The 22465-nt window shown below is 37.8% G+C and overlaps 1 protein-coding gene across 2 annotated transcripts in view; it reads left to right on the top strand.

The window, feature by feature from the left end:
• The window catches only part of RAB3C (RAB3C, member RAS oncogene family), a 271180-nt gene that overhangs the window by 106884 nt on the left and 141831 nt on the right, over window positions 1–22465 (top strand). For both annotated transcript variants that reach the window (XM_058564045.1, XM_058564044.1), the window contains exon 3: window positions 19615–19733. In XM_058564045.1, the coding sequence (XP_058420028.1) occupies window positions 19615–19733 (119 nt within the window). The remainder of the gene's footprint in view (window positions 1–19614; window positions 19734–22465) is intronic.

The raw sequence follows: 22465 nt of genomic DNA, 5'->3' as shown, positions 1-22465 counted from the left end.
GTTCCAGATGCCCATCACGCCTCTGTACAGCACTTGCCAGGTGGTGTCTCTTTCTCTTCTCTCTCTCTCCCTCTCTCTCTTTTTTTTCTTTCTCTCATGCCTGCACACACACATACCACTCCTCTTCCTCCTTCTTCTCTCTCCCTCTTTCTCTCCTTCCTTTCCTCTTTTCCTCCTTTTTTTTTTCCTTCAAAAGGAAAGATTGTAAAAGATACAATAGCCTTTGTAGAAAAATTTGAAAACACAGAATAAGCAGAAAAAAATCCCACTTTTAAAGAAACCCTCCAGAGATAACTACTAATATTTATACACTTTCAATTAATCTTTTTTTTTGATAGCTAGATCTATATACTTTATTAACAAAACTACAATCATACTATAGAATTTTGTAACCTGCTGGGGATAGACTTGACACGGACCTGGATAGTGAGTATGGGTTAGAACTAGAAATTTTTGACAGAAAAATCCAGGGCAACCTATATGTTGGGTTAACAAATTCTCAGGGTATATGGTAATTAAAGATGACTTCCATGAGGAGGAGAAATGTAAAGAATTTTTAATAAAAGAAGAAAGGGATAATTCAGAAGTTGTATGTGGCAGCCAAATTTGAACTCTCCTGATGAATAACATCAAATTTATTCTTTCATAATCATATTTCTGAGAGCAAAAGAAGTTTTGGGTTTTCTTTGCTGAGGGAGTTTCACCCTGAGCTAACATCTGTTGCCCATCTTCCTCTTTTTGTGTATGAGCTGCTGCCACAGCATGGCCACTGACAGACACCTGGGAACCGAACCTGGGCCACCAAAGCTGAGTACATCGAACTTAACCACTAGGTCACCAGGGCTGGCCCTCAAAGAAGTTTTTATTTGGAATGATTGTGTCTTAATATCCTACTGACGCAGTTTTTCAGGGATTAAGCCAGGATTTGAAGAAATTGCTTTACTTCTTTCAAGCCACTAGTTCAATCTCAAAATGAAGTCCACAGAGCACCTTCATCAGAATTTCCTGGAGGGCTATTCAAAGTGCAGATTCTCATGCCCACCTCTATCCTACTGAATCAGTCTTTAATGATGGGCCCTAGGAATTTCCACTTTAACAAGGTTTGATGTGTAATACAGTTTGAGAATCACTGCACTGAAATTCATAAAACCCTTAAAATTCAATGCACTAAACAGCTTTTTTAGGGGCCCTACAGTGTGTGTTCATGTAAATTCTCTTGAGAAATAAATTCCTTTAAAAAGGCTTAACCTTAGGAGTCTTTAGAATTGAAAGAGACCTTAAAAATTATGTAATTCAATCATGTCACTTTACAAATAAGGGAACTCAAAAGATGAAGTGACTTTCTCGAAGTCTCAGAGAAGTTTGTGGAAGAACTGAGCCCATTACCCCTAAACACCCTCTGACTCCAAGTCCAAAGCCATTTCCTTTCCCCCGATTGGAGTGTGCTTTACTACAGCTGCTGATCACCTATTTCAAGCCACTATTTCATCACAGTAAATACCATTTTAATCTTTGCTTATTTACTTCCTAATGACAAATCCTGAAAGCAATTTCTTTATAAAAACACGTTTTGTTGTCTAAAGAGAAACATGCCTGGCTTCAGTGTAATTATGAAAACTGCAGAGCCATGAAATCTCCTTTGTTAGCTGTCTACCACTTGGGTTTGCATGTAATTTATGGTCTATAATTCTTAAGTTTGCCCGCTGGTGTACTCAGATAAGAGGAAGCAGTGAGAGTTCCAACTTACAGGACTCTGATAGAATAAACTGCATAGATATCTCTATTTCCAGAAAAGGAAAAAATTCTACTTGTTTAGTGAGGTGAAAAGTAATCTAAATAACTGAATATAATCTCAAACATGAAATTCTTGAAAGCACTGAGAATCTTGCAGTAAAGATACACAAAAACAATGCTGTACAAATACTGTGTGATCTCACTTATATATGGAATCTGAAAGAAGCTGAATTCATAAAAACAGAAAATAAAGTGGTGGTTACCAAAGGCTGGGGGGTGGGGGGGTAGGAGAGATGTTATTTAAGGGTACAAACTTGCAACTAGTAGATAAGTAAGTTTTGGAGATCTAATGCACAGTATAGTGATTATAGACAACAATATTGTATTATGAACATCAAACTTGCTAAGAGACTAGATAAAAAACAAAATCAAAACAAACAATGCTGTACAAATGAACTGTGCTGAATGTATCTGGTGCTGAAATTCTATTCCATTCCAGAACTGCAGTTATCAAAAAGGGAAGTGATAAGCAGATAAAATGACTTTTACTTTATCTGAGTTATTTTCATTGCCATATTTTCAGAGGTCTAAAGGGGAGCTAGTTCTTCCTCTTTTTTATTGCTGTAAACTTTATTCACGCTCTAACTCCAGTTTGAATTAGGTGTGGCGATCTCATTGCTAAACACTGGAAAGGCTGATTTGTTGGGCAATGCTGTGCTCACCATTAATTAATCAGAGAGAACTTCAAGCAAGGAGCTAACTATATGCATTCTTTTGCTTCATTTCATGGATGGTAGGTTCAAAGTGAGTGAAAGAACAATGTTATACTCAGAACCAATTTCATCAAAGCAAAGAAGATCATAATTTATTATTTTTGGCAACTACTATGATCCTTTGTTTTTTTCCTCTATCTTCAATAATGTTTGTCTAACCATCTGGTTATTTATGACATCACGTTACATGTTAGGTAAAAAGATATTTCTTCAGGAATCTCTGTTCTCAATGTACTTTTAGATAAACAGCTAACGAAATAACTATATATCTCATAGGATATTTTTTAAATTCTTTTTTTTTTTAAAGTAGGCAAAGCAATCTTTACCTTCAGGAGGAAAAGAGCTTCTCACAAGTGAATTTCATTGCAGCAGTTGGGAGAACTTCTGGTCCAAATGTGAACTAGATTCTTCTGTCTTATGGTCAGGAGCTTTGCAATATCACTGTTAAGTGGAATCGCTGAAATCTACAAAGAATTGGCTTTCTTTTATGAACTCTTAAAAATTTTTGATGATGAATTTGGCATTGTGGCATTTGGATTTTTTATTTATTAGGAAAGCAGGTAGGAGGTACTTGAATTCAGAATCCAAGATAAAATAAATTTCTGCTTCAGTGAATATTAATAAGGTTAAAGAGAACTCTTCTGTTGGAGAAGAGTATAAGTCTCTTAGAAGGAGGTTTATAGAGTAGAACTATTAAAACTATTAAAACTATAAATCCAAATTTACTATTGAAAGGACTCCTTGAATAAAATTACTTGTTCTCAAGAACTTTTGTCCCCATCTCCCCACTTGCTCTTCCTCTGTCTTCTTCTCTCTATCTCTTCCTCTCTTCTTCTCTCTTTGGAAAGGGGCCCTCTGGTTCCTAACCTAATTTAACTTATTTCTGGAAATGGAGAAAATTAAATTTGACATATTAATGTGCTTATGCCTGAAGTATCCATCTTCCTATGATCAGGACATTAGGCTGCATTTGATCCTGTGTTGGCTAATCCACCTCTTCTTACTTTCACATTGCTCGTAGTAGCCTTGTAGTTCACTTAAACGTAGGAGATACTGGATATTACATCTTCGGTGCCTCCAATATAAAATTATGATTTTATGACTCTTATGATATTTCTGTGATGGTTTGGACAATACTTGGGATAATTTTTTAAAATAATCTAGTGCCAATAACTACTGAGTGATCTAGGAATCAGTGTAAAGGAGATACCAAGTACAGAAACATTTTTTGCTTAAGGAGTGGCTTATGGTGGCCACCCTGAATGGTAAGCTTTACAGTCACTAATTGAAAAGAGAGATCAGTCAGTTGCAGCTACAAGTTGTGGGACAACAGTCTCGGAAGGAGAGAGTTTGAGCACCCTTAGGATAAGCATAGTTTTCAACTTTGCCTCAGGCATCCATCCCAAATTTATATCTTTATTTACAGATAAATGGCTAATTTCCCTTATGGAATCATTGAAATTTGTAATATAGCAAAAGTATAAAGCCAGTAATAAAAAAGAGCTATTAGAAGAAGTAGATTTGTAATATAATGAGAACATACCTATTTATAGATTGTTAGTTTTGGAATATCTCTGCTTAGGAGTTTCCACATAGAGCCAAAATAAAACATGTCTAAAATCTGAGCTCCTTGTCTTTCCACATATGTTTAGTAACTTATCCACTTCTTTGTAATTATCAAAAACATTAACCTTCCAATACAGTTTTTAGAACTTTGACACCACCTACAACTTTCGTCTTGGAATCTTGTGGTTGTGTAGTCTAACCTCTGACAGAATGCAGAACTTTCTGCTAGCACATCCTTTACATTGCTCACCCAGCCTGTGTTCAAACATCTCCAGTGGTGAAGTACTCATCAATTCATGAGGCAACCCATTTCTTTATTAAGCCTGTTTTGATCAAAATCTATACATCTCTAATAATTTTTACCATTGAGGCAAACAGTCTTCATCCCTTTGCAAGAACCAGCTTGGATAAAGGCCCAAGCAACGTTTCAGTCAGTATTTGGTTTTTTCCATGGCAGTTTCCAATTTTTATTTGCTTGTCTCCACTTGTTTTTTAATTGCCTTGGATACTTTGTATTGAAGAAAGTCTTCTGGCAGAAAGAAGTTTTAAAGCTCGGAGATTTTTGCCTGTCAACTTCAAGCAAATTGGAAGATGGTAGCAGTAATCTCATTTCCATTTGAGGAAAACGAAGATCATACTTTAGCAAAGAATGACAACTTATAAGACATCTTTACTCCTTGATCACTCACCATTTTTTTTAACTAAGTGTGATTAACAGTGGTTGTAGTCACATCTTTGAAAAAAATGACATCTCAAAATTTGATCTATCATACCAATAATATAAACATATACACACTATATAGCATATGCATTATATATATATATAAATTTCTGTATCGACTTTAAAAACCCAAACCATCAACATGAATACTATTGATATTTAAAACATTGCATGTAAGAAAGAAACTTAACAAATGAAAGAGCAGCTGGGAGTTATAATAACTAACATGTATTGCTCACTTCCTATGTCTGAGGTCCTATGCTAAACAAGTTACCTGTGTTAGCTCATTTAATCTTCATAACAACCATGGTAGGTAATCTATCATGGTCCTCATTTTACAATTGAGGAAACAGATATAGATAGGTTAATTGATTTTTCTAGGGTCACACAGCTAGCAAGTGATAGAGCTAGAATGTGAACATGATTCATCTAACCCCAGAGTCCCAGCTCTTCAGTTACCCAACATCAATCAAACTACCAGCATCAGAATGACCAAGAATGCTTGGAGAAAGTGCAAATTTCCAGACTCCACTGCCAAACCTAAAAGAGAACTTCTGAGAGTGTGGCACTATGTTAAATTGCCAAATGTAATTTATAAACAAACCAGTTAGGAGGAAGAGATCTCCTAAAACTTCCCTGAAAGTGAGTGATAACTCTCCATTGTATTTGTTCCTCCAGTTCCACTCTGAGCTACATCAGAGGTCATTGCTATTGGCCTCAAAAGGGAAGAAACCCTGACTCATGTGGTCATGTTCTTCAGCAGCTTAAAGTAGTCTTTGGTCTATGATAAAGAATCATTTGTTCATCTTTCTATAAAGGATGATGGATCTGTGCAAATCCAGCCTTACACCCTTGCCCATCACCTGCCTCTCACATTTGTGAAATAACTCGCCAGGTTGAGCATGTAGTCGGACAGAACAAAGAACACACAGGGATCAGACACTGACCTTATTAGCACAGCGTGATCATCAGGCCTGGCACACTCCAGCCTGGGTGGTGCCCAGCTGGAGAAGTTGCTGTCTTTCCTGTAGGAGAAGGATCGGTAGATGCCAGTGCATCTGCTCTCTGACTCTGCTATCAAGCTATTCAATCGGTCGAGTCTGTTGACATGGTAAGAAAAATACATTTGTCTGGCACACAAGCCCTATAAGAACTTCTAGCATTGAAAGTAGAAATTTGAATTAGAGTCAGAATACTAATGCCCTTTCAGGCTTTTCATGGCAGCACCATGTTGTCAGTGAAATTTAAATGTGGGAAAAATGCTTTTCTGGGCTGCCAGATTGTTTGGCAAAAGATTTAGTTCTATTTGGTCTATTTGTAATGCAGTCATTTTTGGTAACTTTTTACTATGAAAAATAAAAACTAAATGTTGCTTTATGCATGAGTTTTATTCTCCCATCAATAAAGGTTTCCATCAATAAAGGTTTTCTTAGTCCTAGCTAACATTTCTTCAATTTAAACGCGAATGTGTGAGTGTTTATATCCTACATAGCATAAATCTGCCTGTCTGCTTTCTCTTTCACACAAGTCAGTACACGTTCTTTTTCATTTGATCTGGAAATAATGTTGTTGGTTTATTTGTAATGACTCCTGGAAATTTGCTTTTTCTAACTTAGAGGATTTAACCCCGAATAGAATTCAGGTTGAATAAATTCTGTAGATGTTATTCTAGATTTAGATTGTATCAAGTTTTAATGTGAGTTTGGCCTCTCTTTTAGATTTTATTTTCTTTTGGTTCTATGGTTGGGCTGTATCCCTTTCAAAAGGAGCGCCCACAATAACAGTGTCCAAAGGGCCCTGAGTGCCGACCGGGGCTCCCTCCCTGCTCTGGCGCCTCTACCTCCCCAGAGGAGAGTCCACAACTCATAGTTCAGGCCTCAAAACAGGATGTATTCCTTTCTAACTTCCCCAGTTTTTGCAGCGAATATCCAGGTCCCATTTCCCCCCAGTAAGTCCAGTCCTGTCTTGAATGAAGATTTATAAAAAGAAAAGAACCTCTTCCCATACTCTATCAGAAAGACTTCTATATCTTCCCAATTTGTAGGAAGTCACTCTTCAGGCTTCTGAGACTTAATAAAGCCTCCTTGAGTTGTTTTCCTCGGGCCCATCTCTCATTAACCCTATAATTGTCCCTGTAGCTGGCCTCTGACCTCCGCCTCCCATTTCAGTTTCTTCAATTATGGAGCCAAGCACCAGACTCAGCTCTACATTGGTGTCTGATCAGAACTGAACAGAAAAGAGAGAATTGCTTAAATAGCAATTGAAACCATCTTTTGATGGTTTCAACATAACAAAAAAATGTAGGCAAAAGGCCTGGGTTTGTCATCTACCTAGCTATGTTATGGTAAAGCTTTATTTGTAATTGCCATTGATCTTTGGAGGCCAAGCATGACTTTGTGCCTTATAAAATTTGATACTATATAATCCCATACAGAAATGTGAGGTCACAGAGGTCATATGTGAAAGTGCCCCATGCTGTGCGAGGCCCAAGTCTGTGTCCCTGTTTCCCGAATGCCAGGCAACAGGCTTAAAATTTTCCACCAATTTAACGACATGAAACAGTACTCAGAAACTCACAATTGCCCTTGATGTTTAGATATTCCATTTGAAATGCATCCCATCATATTTTTAAAGTTACTTAAGATGATATGTATTTATAAATATTTTATAAATTTTATATAAGTATAAAAATTATAAAAAATATTTATAAAGAGCAAAGAAATGTGTTAGACCCCCTTATAAAAGAAATGTAGGCAATTATTAATAGTAGTACTATTTCTGGTCAAGAAACCTTTCCCAAGTAAACATCCTTTCCCAGATATCTCTGCTCCAAGGCTCTCCAGTGCTCCCCCCAGAGTCAGACAGTCACTTTATCCTCTTGTTGCCCACGTCTGCTGCACAGCCAGCCGCCTGCTGCGAGTTACTCTCTCTCTGTACGGAGCACGTAATGAGATGCTACAGCGACTTCTATTTCTCTAGCATCTGGTTTCTACATTTTCATTTCCCTTTGTCTCCCTGTGTATTTTAGAGACTTCATTCATTGGACATGATACTTATTGTTAAATGATTCTTATCAGCTGCAGTGAGCAGTACTTTGAGATGTGGGTACCACTGCTTTAACCTTGAAACACTTGGGTAATTCATTAGGCCTTTTGTCTCAATGAAGTTCAAAACAATCATAAGAATAAGAACTTGCAGGGGATCTTAAAGAAATCAGAAGGCATAATCAGATAATAGTGATGATAGGGATTTAATTGTGTGTTTCGTCTTTGAATTCTGTTCCCTTTTTATATAAGAAGACATGGAGAGAGAAAATGAGGGCATGGAGATTCTGGGTGATTCTGAAGGTCAAATGTATTTATTTCCTCTCCTCCCCTGGTGATGGGATAAGTAAGGAACAATATTCTCCTGAGCAATCCAGTTGCATCTTAACACACACTTTCTAGTGGGATTTGACATGCTAGCTTCAATTCTTTACTATTATTAACACAATCAATAATAATGACGCTACCTATACCATTTTATAGCTTACATGGAACTTTTCTTATTTGCAGTTTGCAGTTTAGATATTAGATTATTAGATCTAGATATTAGATTATTATATACCCAGTATTAGGTATTGATTTCATTTTGGAAATCAGGAAACTAATGCTCAGAGAGATTAGGTGATATTTCTAAAGCCACACAGCATGTGAGTCCCAGAGCCAGAGTAGGAACCCAGGCGTTCTAACACTAAAGCCCTTGTTCTTTCCTTCACATATTGCTGCCTCAGGGGGGAAAAAAAAGCCTTTAGATGTGTTAATTTATTAATCCTTACAACAACCTTGAGAAGGTAGATAATACTATTTCTATTTTAGTTAGAAAGTGAAAATGCAAAAGAGTTTAATTACTTGACCCAGCTGGTCCTGGGTCATAGATTACATTTTCTCTCTTCCATTTCAAATTATGGATCCTGCTCTAGAAGAAACTAGAATCAGTTCTCAGTTTTTTTCTCCCCACATACTATAGTTTAAAGGAGAAATATGGAATCATACTGTCCATTTGCAGCATCTGGTGAATTTCCAGTTGCCAAACAAAGCCTTCTGCGATACTCAAAGATAAATATTGTTTTAGCCCCTGCAGGGGAAAAGTGGTAGAGAAATTTACAAAGGACAAACCCCAGTGCCAGTCTCTTCCCTCCCTGACTCATTTCCACGGTCTTTCCCATCATCGGGATTGTGCTTGCGCCTGCTAGCCACCTCCCCTCGCCTCCCCTCCAAAACCTGCCCATCACTGGGGACCTGCCTTACGTTTTGCTGGGGCTTTTCCAGCTCCCTTCAATGTGCCCTTTCTTTGATTCCTCTAGCATGTACTGCACACATCATACAATGAACGCTTCAAATACAGCCAGGTTCTCAGATTGCTTTAAGCGCTTTATTTTGCCAGTTTATGGGAAATGCAAATTCTTTGATTTAGAGATTGTATCTCATGGATGCTTATTCTGTGTTTTTCTCAGTACTCAGCACCATGTTAGGAATATAGATTTCCAATGTTTGGTTAGTTTTTAACAAGAAGTGAACCCAGACAGAATATTGATTAGTTAAAATAACCTGACTTTTCCATTATATAAATTTTGAGCTCAAACGTAATTGCACCTAGACACTAAATTGCTTGGGCTAAGGTAAGAACAAGTTTTATTCTTGGTTAAGACAGTCCAGAAGAATAAAGGAATAGGCATTTGATAGGATATTTTTATTTCTTTTTGAAGATATACTTGAGTTCTCTTGAGCATGAAAACAAGACCAAAAAGACAGGTGCTCCCGCCCTCTGGCCACACAGCAATGCAGACACCATTTGTTACCATGTTCTTTAATTTTTCAAAAGAAATTGGAAATCTGGGCTTTTGTGTGAAAATCTCCGCATTCTTAAATGTTGGCTTAAAAAACTTAACCACTATATTAATCAAACAAAACATTTTATGTCAGAAACTATGAACTTGTTTTGTATTTAATCTTTACAGACTTTGCTCTGTGTGCATCTTTTTTCCTTCCCGATGATACTAGGCCTGCATCTCAGACTAATGACATTTTCTCCTAGAGAGTAGAGAAAGCTATGATTATTAATAAGACTAAAAATATTTCAATTAAAAAAATCCTAGGTGATATATTTTTTCTTTTTTGCCTTGACATAGGCTTAAGGAAAAACAATTTCATGTCTCATTATATTTCTTTAACAATATGGAAGGGAAGTCGGTGAAGGGTGAGAGAGAATATCGGAAACCTGGGAGATTTTCAGCTTGACAACGTTTGTGAGTTTTGATGTTACGATTAAAAGATTTAAAATGCTGGTGACACAAGTTTAAGAGAATTGCATTGCCTTTAGTTTTTTGTACGAGTTAGATGTGGAATATCTCTGTGTTACTATGAGAGAAATGTGGTTCTGGGACACGAAAATGTTGTCAGGGTTTCCTAGCAAGGTGGAGCTATTTATAGATTACCTTTGAAACTATGAAGGTAGTGTAGCACAGGAGGATGAGAGAGGATGAAGATCAGAAGCCTGTGCTTCTTTAAGAGGTGAGCGAAAAAGCAGAGCTTGCAAAGGTAACTAAAGAAGAAAATTCAAAGAGGCTAAAGAATCAAGAGAGAACCATGCCCTGGAAGAGTGGATTTAAAGAAATAAGGGCTTGTCATCTGTACCAAATGTTTCAGAAAGGAGAATAGGATGAGAGCCAAAAATTAAACCACTGGATATGGCAGTCAGGATGGCACTGATTACTTTAGCAGGAACAATTTCAGTAGAGTACTGGGACTAGACACGGCTACCATTGGTTGAAGAATGAATGGCGTTTGAAAAAGTGAAACTGACAAAGATTGAAAGCACATACATGGATGTTAAATAGCCAAATGATAACATCAAACATAGACCCAAAGTGAAAAAATATAGCCTAAATTATTCAATAGTCAGCCTAGTATTTGGAAAGAGGACTAAACTTTGAATGTGTGAGGAAGTCTGGGCTTTGGTACGACATTTGTCATTTTCCCCTGTTGACTTAAAACTGGTGCCTAACCTCTTTATTTCCCAGTTTCATCATCTATAAAATGGTCTACTACCTCAGAATAATTAAATGAAATGACATATGTGAATGTGCTTTGAAATGTGTAAAGCCCTGCTTAACTCTGCATTCTTCACGTTGTTGTTGTTATATTTCAATGGTGGTTAGTTTGGTGAAAAGTCTAAACCCATCGGTGTTAGATATCATGCATTGATATTGTCTTTGTCTAAGCCCCGTTTTCAGTCATTCTCTGCCCAATATCCTATGCCTGTCCCCAAACCACAACTTGAACAGATCCCATTTCTAGACTTTTTCTCTTATTTAAAGAAAAGATCAGGCAGAGCACAGAAGATTTTTAGGGCAGTGAAACTACTCTGTATGGTGTTATAATGGTGGGTACATGTCATTATACCTTTGTCCAAACACATAGAATATACAACACCAAGAGTGAACCCTAACATAAATTATAGACTTTGATTATGATGTGTCAGTGTAGGTCCATCAATTGCAACAAATGTACCACTCTGGTGGGGGATGCTGATAATGGGGGAGGCTATGTGTGGGGCAGAGGGTGTATGGAAAATCTCTGTGCCTTCTGCTCAATTTTGCTGTGAACTTAAAACTACTCTAAAAAATAAAATCTAATTATAAAAGAAAAAAAAGCTCAGCATTTTGAAGCCTAGTTTTAAATGCCCGGGTTGTATCCGATTTAACGCTCATATTCTTCCCTTCCAAGTCTGGCTATGTTCCCAGGGACTGGAAGTGTACTAGGAGGAGGGGTTTCATCCACCCTTTCACCTTTGTTGTCCCTCCTTTTTCTAGTTCTTACTCTTCCAGTGTCAGAGATGGAAGGAGGGCTGGGAGACAAAAGGGCAGACAACTCTACCTAACTGGACATGAATTACAGTTCTTTCTTGGCTTCTCCAGCTAAGCTGTCCTGCCACCCACCCTGTTCTCTGTGACAGACATCCAAATGCTGGATCCCTTATGTAGGATGGTCAGTCCTGTAGGGCTCTCCCATGGCACGGTGCCATGACATGGGAGATTTGCTCAGGTTCCTTCCCCTTTAACATTCCTTCAGCGCCCTCCTGGCCCTGTTAGTATTCCTTATAGCCTCCTTCACCCCATGCAGAAACAGCTCTCTCAGAGGTGGGTTAATGGGAGGATGTCTCAAGTGCAACTACCTGCTGTGCTGTTTGTTGATTCATGCGAAACTCACATAACCTAGCAATGAAAACCCATGGGAAGTCAGGCTTCTTGACTGCCTCTCCTCCTCAATCCTGCCATCTCTCTCCAGGTCTCAAATACCCCTGCACAAGCCCAGATCAACAGTTCCATTGCCTAAGCAGACATCCATCCAACCAGCCAACTGGCACATGGCTTGTGTAAGTGAAAGCACCATCCATTTGTAAGGAGTCTGGCTTGAGTCTTAGTTGCCAATTTTAAAGCAACAATCAGAGTCCCACTCAAAAGACTGTTATCCTTTAAAACACAGAGCATTTGATCTGATGCAAGCATTTTGAATTGCATTCTGTGAAGAAAAACAATCACCAACCTTGACTAAAAGCTCTGAGCTGCCTGCATTTAAATATTTATGCCCTAGGTTTTGACAAATTTGAGCATAATCAAAATCCCACTGGGAAGACGTATGTCAAAAAGATTAATTAGAAAGAAAGCAAAAATGGCGTCTTTTTGCCTTTGTGTTAATCATTCTTAGAAAACAAGCTCTTACAATGAGTGAAGGTGCCTATGCATGGTTTTGATTGTAAATTGTCTTAAGGTCTTAAAAAGAGTTCATCTGAGCGTCTAGATAGTGTTTACTGAAAAGTGTCTCCAACTTTCACGAGCAGAAACACGCAATTGGTAGATATGTTAGGGTCTCACTGACAATGGAGTCAAAAGCCGCCTATAACCGAGCTATATATATGACTACTTCTTTCTTCCAGGAAAGATGAATTGCCATGGTAACACTGCCAAGAAATAATAGGTCAAGTTTTATCCTTCTGCCTCAGGCTTATTTTATTAGGTTTTACTTAGAAGTGGATGTTATTGTAAAATGAAGGTTTGGGTATTTCCAAGCTAAACATTATGACAAGAAAATCTGATCAATAAAATCTGCTGGCGTGAAGAGGATAGATTAAGGACAATTGGGAGGAAGGACATCTAAATTGATTGAAGAACTATTTAGAGGCCAGTTTGTTAGTACTCTCTTCTAAAATGTGGGCTTGATTTACAGATGCTTGTATAAGTGTGTGTAAATGAATTCAAACTGACTATTTGCACAAGATCAGTAGGGAAAAGTGGTTTGTAAATTTTATTTTAATGGAAGATTAACTGCTGTAAGGAAAAAAGTTCTTATTTCAAAAGTAAATATGCAACAAGAAAGCGTAAAATATTTAAGCTTCCTGTTTTGCTTACTATTTTTATAAGACCATATTCAGTGTTGCTTTATCCCTGCCTCTTTATGGAAATGGAAAAAAAAATACAAGTTGGGGGAAACTAACAGCATACAAAAGAAGTGATATGTAATAATCAGCATTTTTTTGTTACTGCTGTTTTGGAAGGTTGTCTCAGTATACATCATGATGTTAGATTTTTCTGTAACAGCATCTCAATCATTTGAGGATGAAATTTCAACATGAAGCAGTTTATAATTTTTGTCATTTCGAGCAATGTTGTTTGTCCTTCTAATAACCAAATGTGTGTGTATGTATGTATACATGTATATATACGCATATATATGTTAAGATCTACTTTTTTAAGCAATAAGATATATCAGCTCTTTTTTGAATAGAATTAATTTTACAAAAATGGAATATAGTAATACATTTTAGCATAACATCCTTCATGAATTCACACAGTGAGACCATGTTAGACTTTCCATAAGACTAGCTTTAATTTTCTATATTTTCTCTTCTGAAAAATAGTAAATGGGTGTGTGGGTAGCTGTGAAATTATATTGCTTTCACCCAGATCATGAAGATTGCAAAGTGGGTCAATGATCATATTAGTTTCCTAGGGCTGCCATAATGAAGTACCGCAAACTAGACGGCTTAAAACAACAGAAATTTATTGTCTCACAGTTCTGGAGGCTAGAAGTCCTAAATCAAGGTGTTGGCAGGGCCATGCTCTCTCTCAGGCTCTAGGGTAGTATTCGTTCCATGCCTCTCTTTTAGCTTCTGGTGGTTGCCAGCAATCCTTGGCGTTCTGTGGCTTGTTGATGCATCACTCCAATCTCTGCCTCTGCCTCCATGTGGCCTTAATCTCTGTGTTCTGTGTCTCTGTTTTTTCTTCTTAAAAAGACAGTCATAGGATTAGGGCCCACCCTAATCCAGTATGAAGTCATTTTAACTTGATTACATCTGCAAACACTGTATTTCCAAATAAGGTCACATTCATAAGTCCTGGGGGTTAGAACTTCAACATATATTTTGGGGAACACAATACAACCCATGACAGTGACTAGGAAATGGAGAACCTCACCACTGGGTGGATGGTCTCAATTACAATTTTAAATTGCTATGCTGTCTGGTTCTTTAGAAATGATATTTTCATGATTTTACCTAGTCTTTTGTAGACATGTAGAGAATATAATATTCTGATTAATTAAATGCTTTTAATGTGTAGAATTTTAAAACATACAAAAACATGTCTAGAATAGATAAAATACGTTTAATATATGCTTATCACAGTCCCTAACTGGTAATATATGTTCACCAAATGTTTATTGAGTGAATCAATCAATCAGTGTTAATATTACACTATATCGAGCATAATTTAATCTTCCTTTGATAATTCAAAATAATTCCTACAGGTAAAATGTAGCAAAGTACAAGTTGTGAAATCACTACTTGCTTGAATGCTAAATGACTAAGTGTTTATTCCATTTCACATCTTTGTGTCTATGTGGAAATTCACTAAAGTCTGTTTTATGTCTTATATTGCAGTGTTCTCATCCTCCATTTCTGTTGACTTTCTCTTTGGGTTATCACGTATTATTTCCTTTAGCTTAATTAAATTACTTTTGTTGATCACTTAACACCATTGTGTTTTGGTTTGGTTTCTTCACATATAAAATTACTTACTTTATTGGGTACCGGGATTGTCTGTCCTTCAGTCTATTTTTCTCTGTCTAGACACTCAATAAACGTATCTTGATTTGGATATTATTTGAGTTATGTTTCTTTACTAATGGTTACTGCCATTTTCCCTTTAATCCAATACAGAGAGAAGTAATCACCAAAACAAAAAACAAATTACAATATAACCCAGACCTTACAAATGAAAGCTATTTCCTCCATCTTAAAACTGCATATTATCTCTGCACAACCTCAGAAGGCTTTCAGAATGCACTACATACAATTAAAGGAATAAAATGTTTCATCAGAGAAAAAAAGTGTAAGACAAAAATGCCTAAATTCAAACTGAAAATGTTGCTAGCTACTATTATCAAGCTGCTAATGTTTTCCATTTTACAGTTCTTTTCTTGACAGATATTCAAGTATTTGCTAATCAAACCTATCATTAAAGCCAAAAATTCTTCCTAAATACATGATTGAGAAATCAAAATATTTAAACCAACTAAAATGATTTTATTTTTCTTAAAAGAGAGGAAAATGAAAGCTAACTCTTATGGAAGTAAGTTTTCACTCTTTAATCATATTTTTATCCTTCATTTTCTCCGGGAGAGGTTTCCAGTTGTGGTTTTCAATCATCAGAAACCTACATTTATAGAAAATCATTAGGTAATTCTAGTTACTAGAATCAGCCGGGCAAAGGAACAGTGCGAAGCTGGAGTTTGGAGCCATTTCCCAGACCAATTGAGAAGAGGTACCATTTTAATCAGTTACCTTCTGAGACTGTTCACATTTAATTATATTAGTGGCACTTGACATTATAAAATGTTCTTTTCTTTCAAACATAACCTTCTATCATCATTAGTAAATGTCAAACGTAATGAAGTGTTTTTCTGACTTCCTATTCTTCTTGATATCATGGGAGAGAAAAATGCGAATGCGTTTGTAATTCTGAAATCGTTTTCAGTACTCAAAACCAATGCAGAACCACTTGGTGTCTGTTTATTAGCTTAATGTTACTCTTTTTATTTACTTTGCATTTAGAAAGAAAATTTCCTCTTTGTATTTCTTACTACACTTCCTCTACTTGGTGCAATTTCTTATTCTGCCTGAGAATTTTTAGGTGACGACTACTTCCAATCAGATTGTGTTTCTGGGTTCAAATCAAAATGGTGTGGGAGGTTCTGCCCCTTGCTTTGACTTAAGTGCTATCTGAAATCTTCAATTTTTTTTTCTTAAAAGCTTTTTTTGTTCCCCTCACTCTATTTTTAAATTTTGATACTTAATGGCTATTCAGCCCTGTGGTTTCCTGTAACATCTCAATCATACTATAATGGGGCCTTGATTTCTGCTCTCTCAAAGACTAAATACACCCACGATGTGAAATTGATGTGTTTTATAACACTAGAACTAGTTTCTTTACTGTCAAAATAAAATTAACATCTTATGAAAAGGGAAGCCATCACTAAAAGAGGTCAAGAATAAAGAGATAATGTCATAGTTTTCCAACACAGCGCTATTCAGTGTCTGTGTTGAAGACACGCTTGACAGCAAGGGTCTGGGTCACCTTTTAGCAGTGCTTCTGGTATATTGGCTGTTTGCTCCTATTGACAAATTAGGGAAAAGCCTCTATTGTACAGAGAAGGCAGCAGGAATGGAGTCTTCAACCTGTAAGAAAGCTATTCAATCACTGCCAAAAAGATATTTTCCTAAGAAATAAAAGAAAGCCATTTAAAGCTACTTCACAATAGACCAAAAAAAAAAAAAAAAAAGGTAATTTTAAGGATAACGTGTTCTGGAAAATATGAACCCAAGTCAAAGTCGATGTTTTAAAACAGAATGATTAGTTATAAGGGGTTCTGTTCCCCAGAGAGCTAAAATATATTACAGGGGCCGGCCCGGTGGCGCAAGCGGTTGGGTGCGCGCGCTCCGCTGCGGCGGCCCGGGGTTCGCTGGTTCGGATCCCGGGCGCGCACCGACGCACTGCTTGGTAAGCCATGCTGTGGCGGCGTCCCATATAAAGTGGAGGAAGATAGGCACCGATGTTAGCCCAGGGCCGTCTTCCTCAGCAAAAAAAGAGGAGGATTGGCGGATGTTAGCTCAGGGCTGATCTCCTCACAAAAAAAAAAAAAAAAAAAAAAAAAAAATATATTACACAATCTCTGATTATACCTTGCTTTTTAAACATGGTCTTTGGGAATTTGGTTCTCTAACTTTCTTCTTTATTTCACATGTGGATATACTGTTACTTGAATTATATCCAACGAATATCCAGGACTATCCAAATAAGCTCAAGATTTGCTTCTCTCTGCCTAACAAATTTGTGTATTTGTCCCAATTATATGCATTTTATGATAGCCATATTTATGTCTAACATCTACACTTTCAAATTATAAAATACTAAGCAATGTATAATAAATATTCAAATAATGGCCAGGTAACTTCTATTATAAAGGCATGAAACTATGCAGCGTTGCATTTCTAATATTATGCATGGGAGTCAACTCTTTTTACAAATTAATTAGCTATTTGTGTGTCTCTTAATAAAAAATTTTAAAAATTAGAATATTTAACATTTTTCTTAATGATTTCTCACACTAGTTAATATATTAAAGATATTAACTTTTGGGGGGCTGGCCCGGTGGTGCAAGCAGTTAAGTGCGCGCCCTCCACTGCGGCAGCCCGGGGTTTGCAGGTTTGGATCCCGGGCATGACCAGACGCATCGCTTGTCAGGCCATGCTGTGGTGGTGTCCCATATAAAGTGGAGGAAGATGGGCACGGATGTTAGCTCAGGGCCAGTCTTCCTCAGCAAAAAGAGGAGGATTGGCGGATGTTAGCACAGGGCTGAACTTCCTCACACACACAAAAAAAAGATATTAACTTTTGGTCTCTCTAGTACCATGCAAATATAGTTCCCAGTTTATCATTTGATTATATATCATTTCAATTTTATTTATAGATATTTTTCTATATTCAAGGAATTGTCAAATTTTCATGTGGTGAAATATATATTATCCTTTTTGCTTTCTGCTATTGGTGGTATGTGCTGAAAGACCTTCCCCACCGATTTTGCTTTATTTTTGCTGTCTTGGGTATCATAATCTGTTTTCATCATACCTTTGGAACCTTATTTCCCTCATTTACCTAATAAAAACACCTTCCAATCAGGCCAGCCTTATCCCTGCTCCAAGAGTAGAATATAATTGTTGCTGGCTTCATGAAAAGTCACACCCTTAGCTAATTTTCAAGTTCCATTTCACACCACCACGTTCTCCTGGAATCATTTGCTGATTTCCTCAGCCTTCTTTATCACCCTTCTCTGAACTTGCAGGAGCCAAATAGAATATAGCACACAAATTAGGAGAAAATTGTAAGCAATCTTGAGTTTCCCACGTTGCTCCACAGTGGAATGTAAGCATCCAAGCAGGAGATACCTGTGGGTGAAGAACAGCGTATCCAACATAAGCCTGTCCTAATAGTGAGACCCAGGAGATGTTAGCTTCATTTTGATGCCAAAGGAATCTATTCTTGTGTCATCCAACACACTAGCTTTCCCTTCAAGGGCTATTTATATTTAGTCTTAGGGGTATTTGGGATGCGCTCTGTGTACAAAGAAGGCACCTCTGGGAGAAGGGGAGCCAGAGGATCCACCCTAAAGTCAGAAAGAAGGTAACATTTCTGTCCAAAATGCTAAGTATCCAGAGTACTAGTAAAAATAAGTCAGAGCGCAGTCTCCATGGAAAATGGTGAAGGGGAAAACCAAGGACCATTGGTTTGCAAGTGATACCCCGGATCCTGAGAAGACAAGGGAGCAAGAGTTGGTTGAATTGAGGAATAATTTCTTGAGCTATACTCTACAGTTCACATGACATATGGAGGTTATTTCAGTGATGTAGCTGCCTCTGATTCCCAGATTTAACTGTTCCGTGCCATCTCTCTTGCAGGCCCAGAACCCTTGTATTTGTAAGCTGCTATCTCCCATCCTGTGTTAGCCTTGCCTCCCCAAATTTCAGGAACAACAGCCAGTACTTGCGGTTTACTGACCGCTTTTTCTGTGCCAGGCTCTGTGTGCAGCGCTTTACATGTGCTATTTCCTGTAACCCTAACAGGCATGCCAGACCTTGAAGGCAGTCACTTCACAGAGGTTCAGTGGCTTGTCCACATTCCCCCAGCTCGCTAATGAGAGAGCAGGAAGCCAGATCTGTCTGACTCAAACTTCCACACAAAGCAGATATTTTTATTCTCATTTTATAGTTGAATAAACTGAGACTAAACTGCATGCCTTTGAAAGCAGAGACTTTTTCATAAACTTCTTTTTTTCCCCACAGTGGCTGTACTTAGTAGAGAGACAATAAATATGCAATGATGGAGCTAATGTACTCTTCTGGTTTTAAACGATACAAAAGCCACAGATTTGATATGTATAATCTTTCTTTTTATTTTATTTTTTATAATTAGATGCTACTTAATGAGAGTGAACATATATAGAAGGTACTTTGAACTACATCTTTACCAAAAAAAAAAGAATTTTTCATAATAATATAGAGCTTCCATATAAAAACCATTAGGAAAAACAAGACAAAAAAAGACGTATAGCTGTGCATTGCAAGTACAGTTTAGACTCTCTATAGCGACTATTTCTGGAATTGCCAGATGTATTGGCAAAGATGTATTGCCTTATCTTTTGAGACATTATTATTGTTATTTTTCAGGACACAGCAGGCCAGGAAAGATACAGGACTATCACCACCGCCTATTACCGTGGGGCCATGGGCTTTATTTTAATGTATGACATCACAAATGAGGAATCCTTCAATGCGGTACAGGACTGGTAAGTAAGAGCAAATGCTTTCATTACTAATAATGATTTTTTCATTCAACTCTCTCTTTCTCCTCAAAGCAATGACCACACTGCAATGTAATATGTGTGTTTATTATATGCTATGATCCTACTTGTGCTTCATAAAGCAAACAAATGCTAGCTATGCTCAGAATTGTTATTTAGGGGCCAGCCTGGTGGCACAAGTGGTTAAGTGTGCGCGCTCCGCTGTGGCGGCCCGGGGTTCGCCGGTTCGGATCCCAGGCATGCACCGATGCACTGCTTGGCAAGCTATGCTGTGGTGGCATCCCATATAAAGTGGAGAAAGATGGGCACGTATGTTAGCCCAGCCCTCAGCAAAAAAAAAAAAAAGAATTGTTATTTAGAGATTGATAAATCATTTTGGTGATCTTTCTACATTTTGCTCATTCCAGTGCTTTGCATCCTGTCATCCTTGGTTCTGTGGAGACTAGTGCACTGCTTTTACTTTATAAAATATAAATAATGAATGGTTTGGAGGTTTACTGGTCTAAAAGAGGGATCTGGAAACTATGAATCATAGGCCAAATCTAGCCTATGAGCCAAATCTAGCCCACCACTTGCTTTGTAAATAAACTTTTATTAGAACACAGCCAGGCTCATTTACTTATTGTCTATGACTGCTTTCACACTTCAACAGCAGAGTTAAGTAGTTGCAGCAGAGACCCTGTGGCTCATAAAGTTTAGAACATTTTCTATCTGGCCGTTTATAATAAAAGTTTGCTGACCCCTTGTCTAGATTTGTTACATAGTTTTCAGTTTTTCTCCAAATTGAAAAGTTTCAAAGGACTGGGATGAAGAAAAAGGTAAAACTAAAACGCTTTCTGACTCATGGCTGCATGAAACCATCTGAAAACCCCTCTGTCCGTGATGATGTGATTGGCAGTGGGGAGCTGACTGCTGTGGCTGCAGCTTCCTTCAACCTCTTCCACCAGCACCTGGGGAGGAGACACTGAAAAGCCCATGGTCGTGGTCATGAATTCCAGCAGCAGGACTGAACCGGGCTGCTTTTCTGTGGAAAGAGCCAGAGTCTAGCTAGAGCTTTGTGTGATATTAGCAGGAAGATGGAGCTCCCATTGGTGAGACCAGGACTGAACAGACAGCACATTTTAACTCCGAATACAGTCACAGCTTGTCTTATGTAAGGAAACACTAGCAACACAAAGACAAGATAAACCACATTCATTTTTTGTTGTTGTTTTACATGATAGCATTACCCAAAATGATTTTTTTACATGTGTATCAGCTTGGTGAAGGTCAGATGCTATTAAAAACTTCAATTTGCTTTAGATTTTTTACATTTTAATTGTTCATCTGAGAAAACACCTACATCTTTCTATTTACACACACATACATACACTTACAGTGCGAAAAATAATACCATTGACAATAGCATCACAAAAGGGAAATATATAGCTATAAACTGAAAAAGACAAGCTTAGGACCTATAGAAAAAATAATTATCTTCCACTGAGGGACATAAAAGAAGGCTTAAGTACCCTTCTTTTTAGTAGACTAAATATTGTAAAAATGCCAGTTCTTCTCAAATTAGTTTATAAACTCAAGGCAATCCCAATTAAATACTAGAAGACTTGATACAAAATAAAATGAAACAGAGAGTCCAGATATAGACACAAATCTATATGAGGATTTAGTTTATGAGAAAAATAGCATTTAATATTAGTGACAAAAGGGTTTGTTTAGTTAATAGTGTGGTGGTATCTAGTTAATTGCCGCACATCCCCCTGGCACACATATTGTCATGCAAAATGGTCATTTTAACTTTGCCTGTTTCCTCTCAGGAAATGATGAGACCCATTGCTCCCAGGCAGGCAGTGTTCATGAATCGGGTTCCAGACTTCAGGGTCCCAAATGCTGTTTGCACCCATAGTTCTTGCCCTGTTGTTTCAGTGAAAGTTATATGCCTACAGAGAAGACATGGAAGGATACACGGTTCATTAAACCCAAATGGCAACAACACCAGGAGCCATGCTATCAGCACCCCTGCCTCTTTCCTCAGAAAGGGTGTGGGAAAGCTCAGGTCCCTACTCCACGCCTTCCTTCCGTAACCCCAGCCAAGTCAGCTTCAACCCACCCAGGCTTCCACACCTGTCGAAGGACCGTCTGCCCTGTCTCAGTCCTCCTCCTCCTTAGATTCTCTATTTCACTTTATTTACCCACTCTTTCCTTTTGAAGCTCTGTTTCCTGTCTTCTGAGAGGTGCATTTTCCAGATTATTCTTGTCTCTGTCTAAGACTGCTCCTCCTTCTACTTCCTAGATTTCACTCCCTCCCTCAGCCAGCCAAGGGTAAGGGTACCCCCGTGGGTTTCTTTCTTGAGCTCATTCTTAGTTTCCTTGGCCATTCTCTCCACTAACACACATCGTTTATCACTTACACCAGATGGCTTTCAAGTTGAAATTTCTGGCCCCAGTCTGTCTTCTAAACTGCAGTGTTACATTTCCAGGTGCCCAGAACATTTCTCCACCTGGACGTCCTGCTGACACCTCAGAATCAATTGTCTTCACTTGAAACTTCTCACCTTCCTGATGTCATTATTTCTGTTCGTTGAGACCACAATGCTCTGTCACCCGGGGTCAACCCTGAGTACAGCTCTGACCTCCAACCATCCCAATCTGGGGCTTGATCTTTCATATTAATTTTTCTGAATATCTTTTGATTCTGTTCCTGCCTTTCCATTCCTTCT

This window comes from Diceros bicornis, chromosome 20, assembly GCF_020826845.1.
Source record: "Diceros bicornis minor isolate mBicDic1 chromosome 20, mDicBic1.mat.cur, whole genome shotgun sequence".
NCBI classification, from domain to species: Eukaryota; Metazoa; Chordata; class Mammalia; order Perissodactyla; family Rhinocerotidae; genus Diceros; species Diceros bicornis.
The sequence above is the reverse complement of the archived record's forward strand: the minus strand, read 5'-3'. Positions and strand labels throughout refer to the sequence as shown.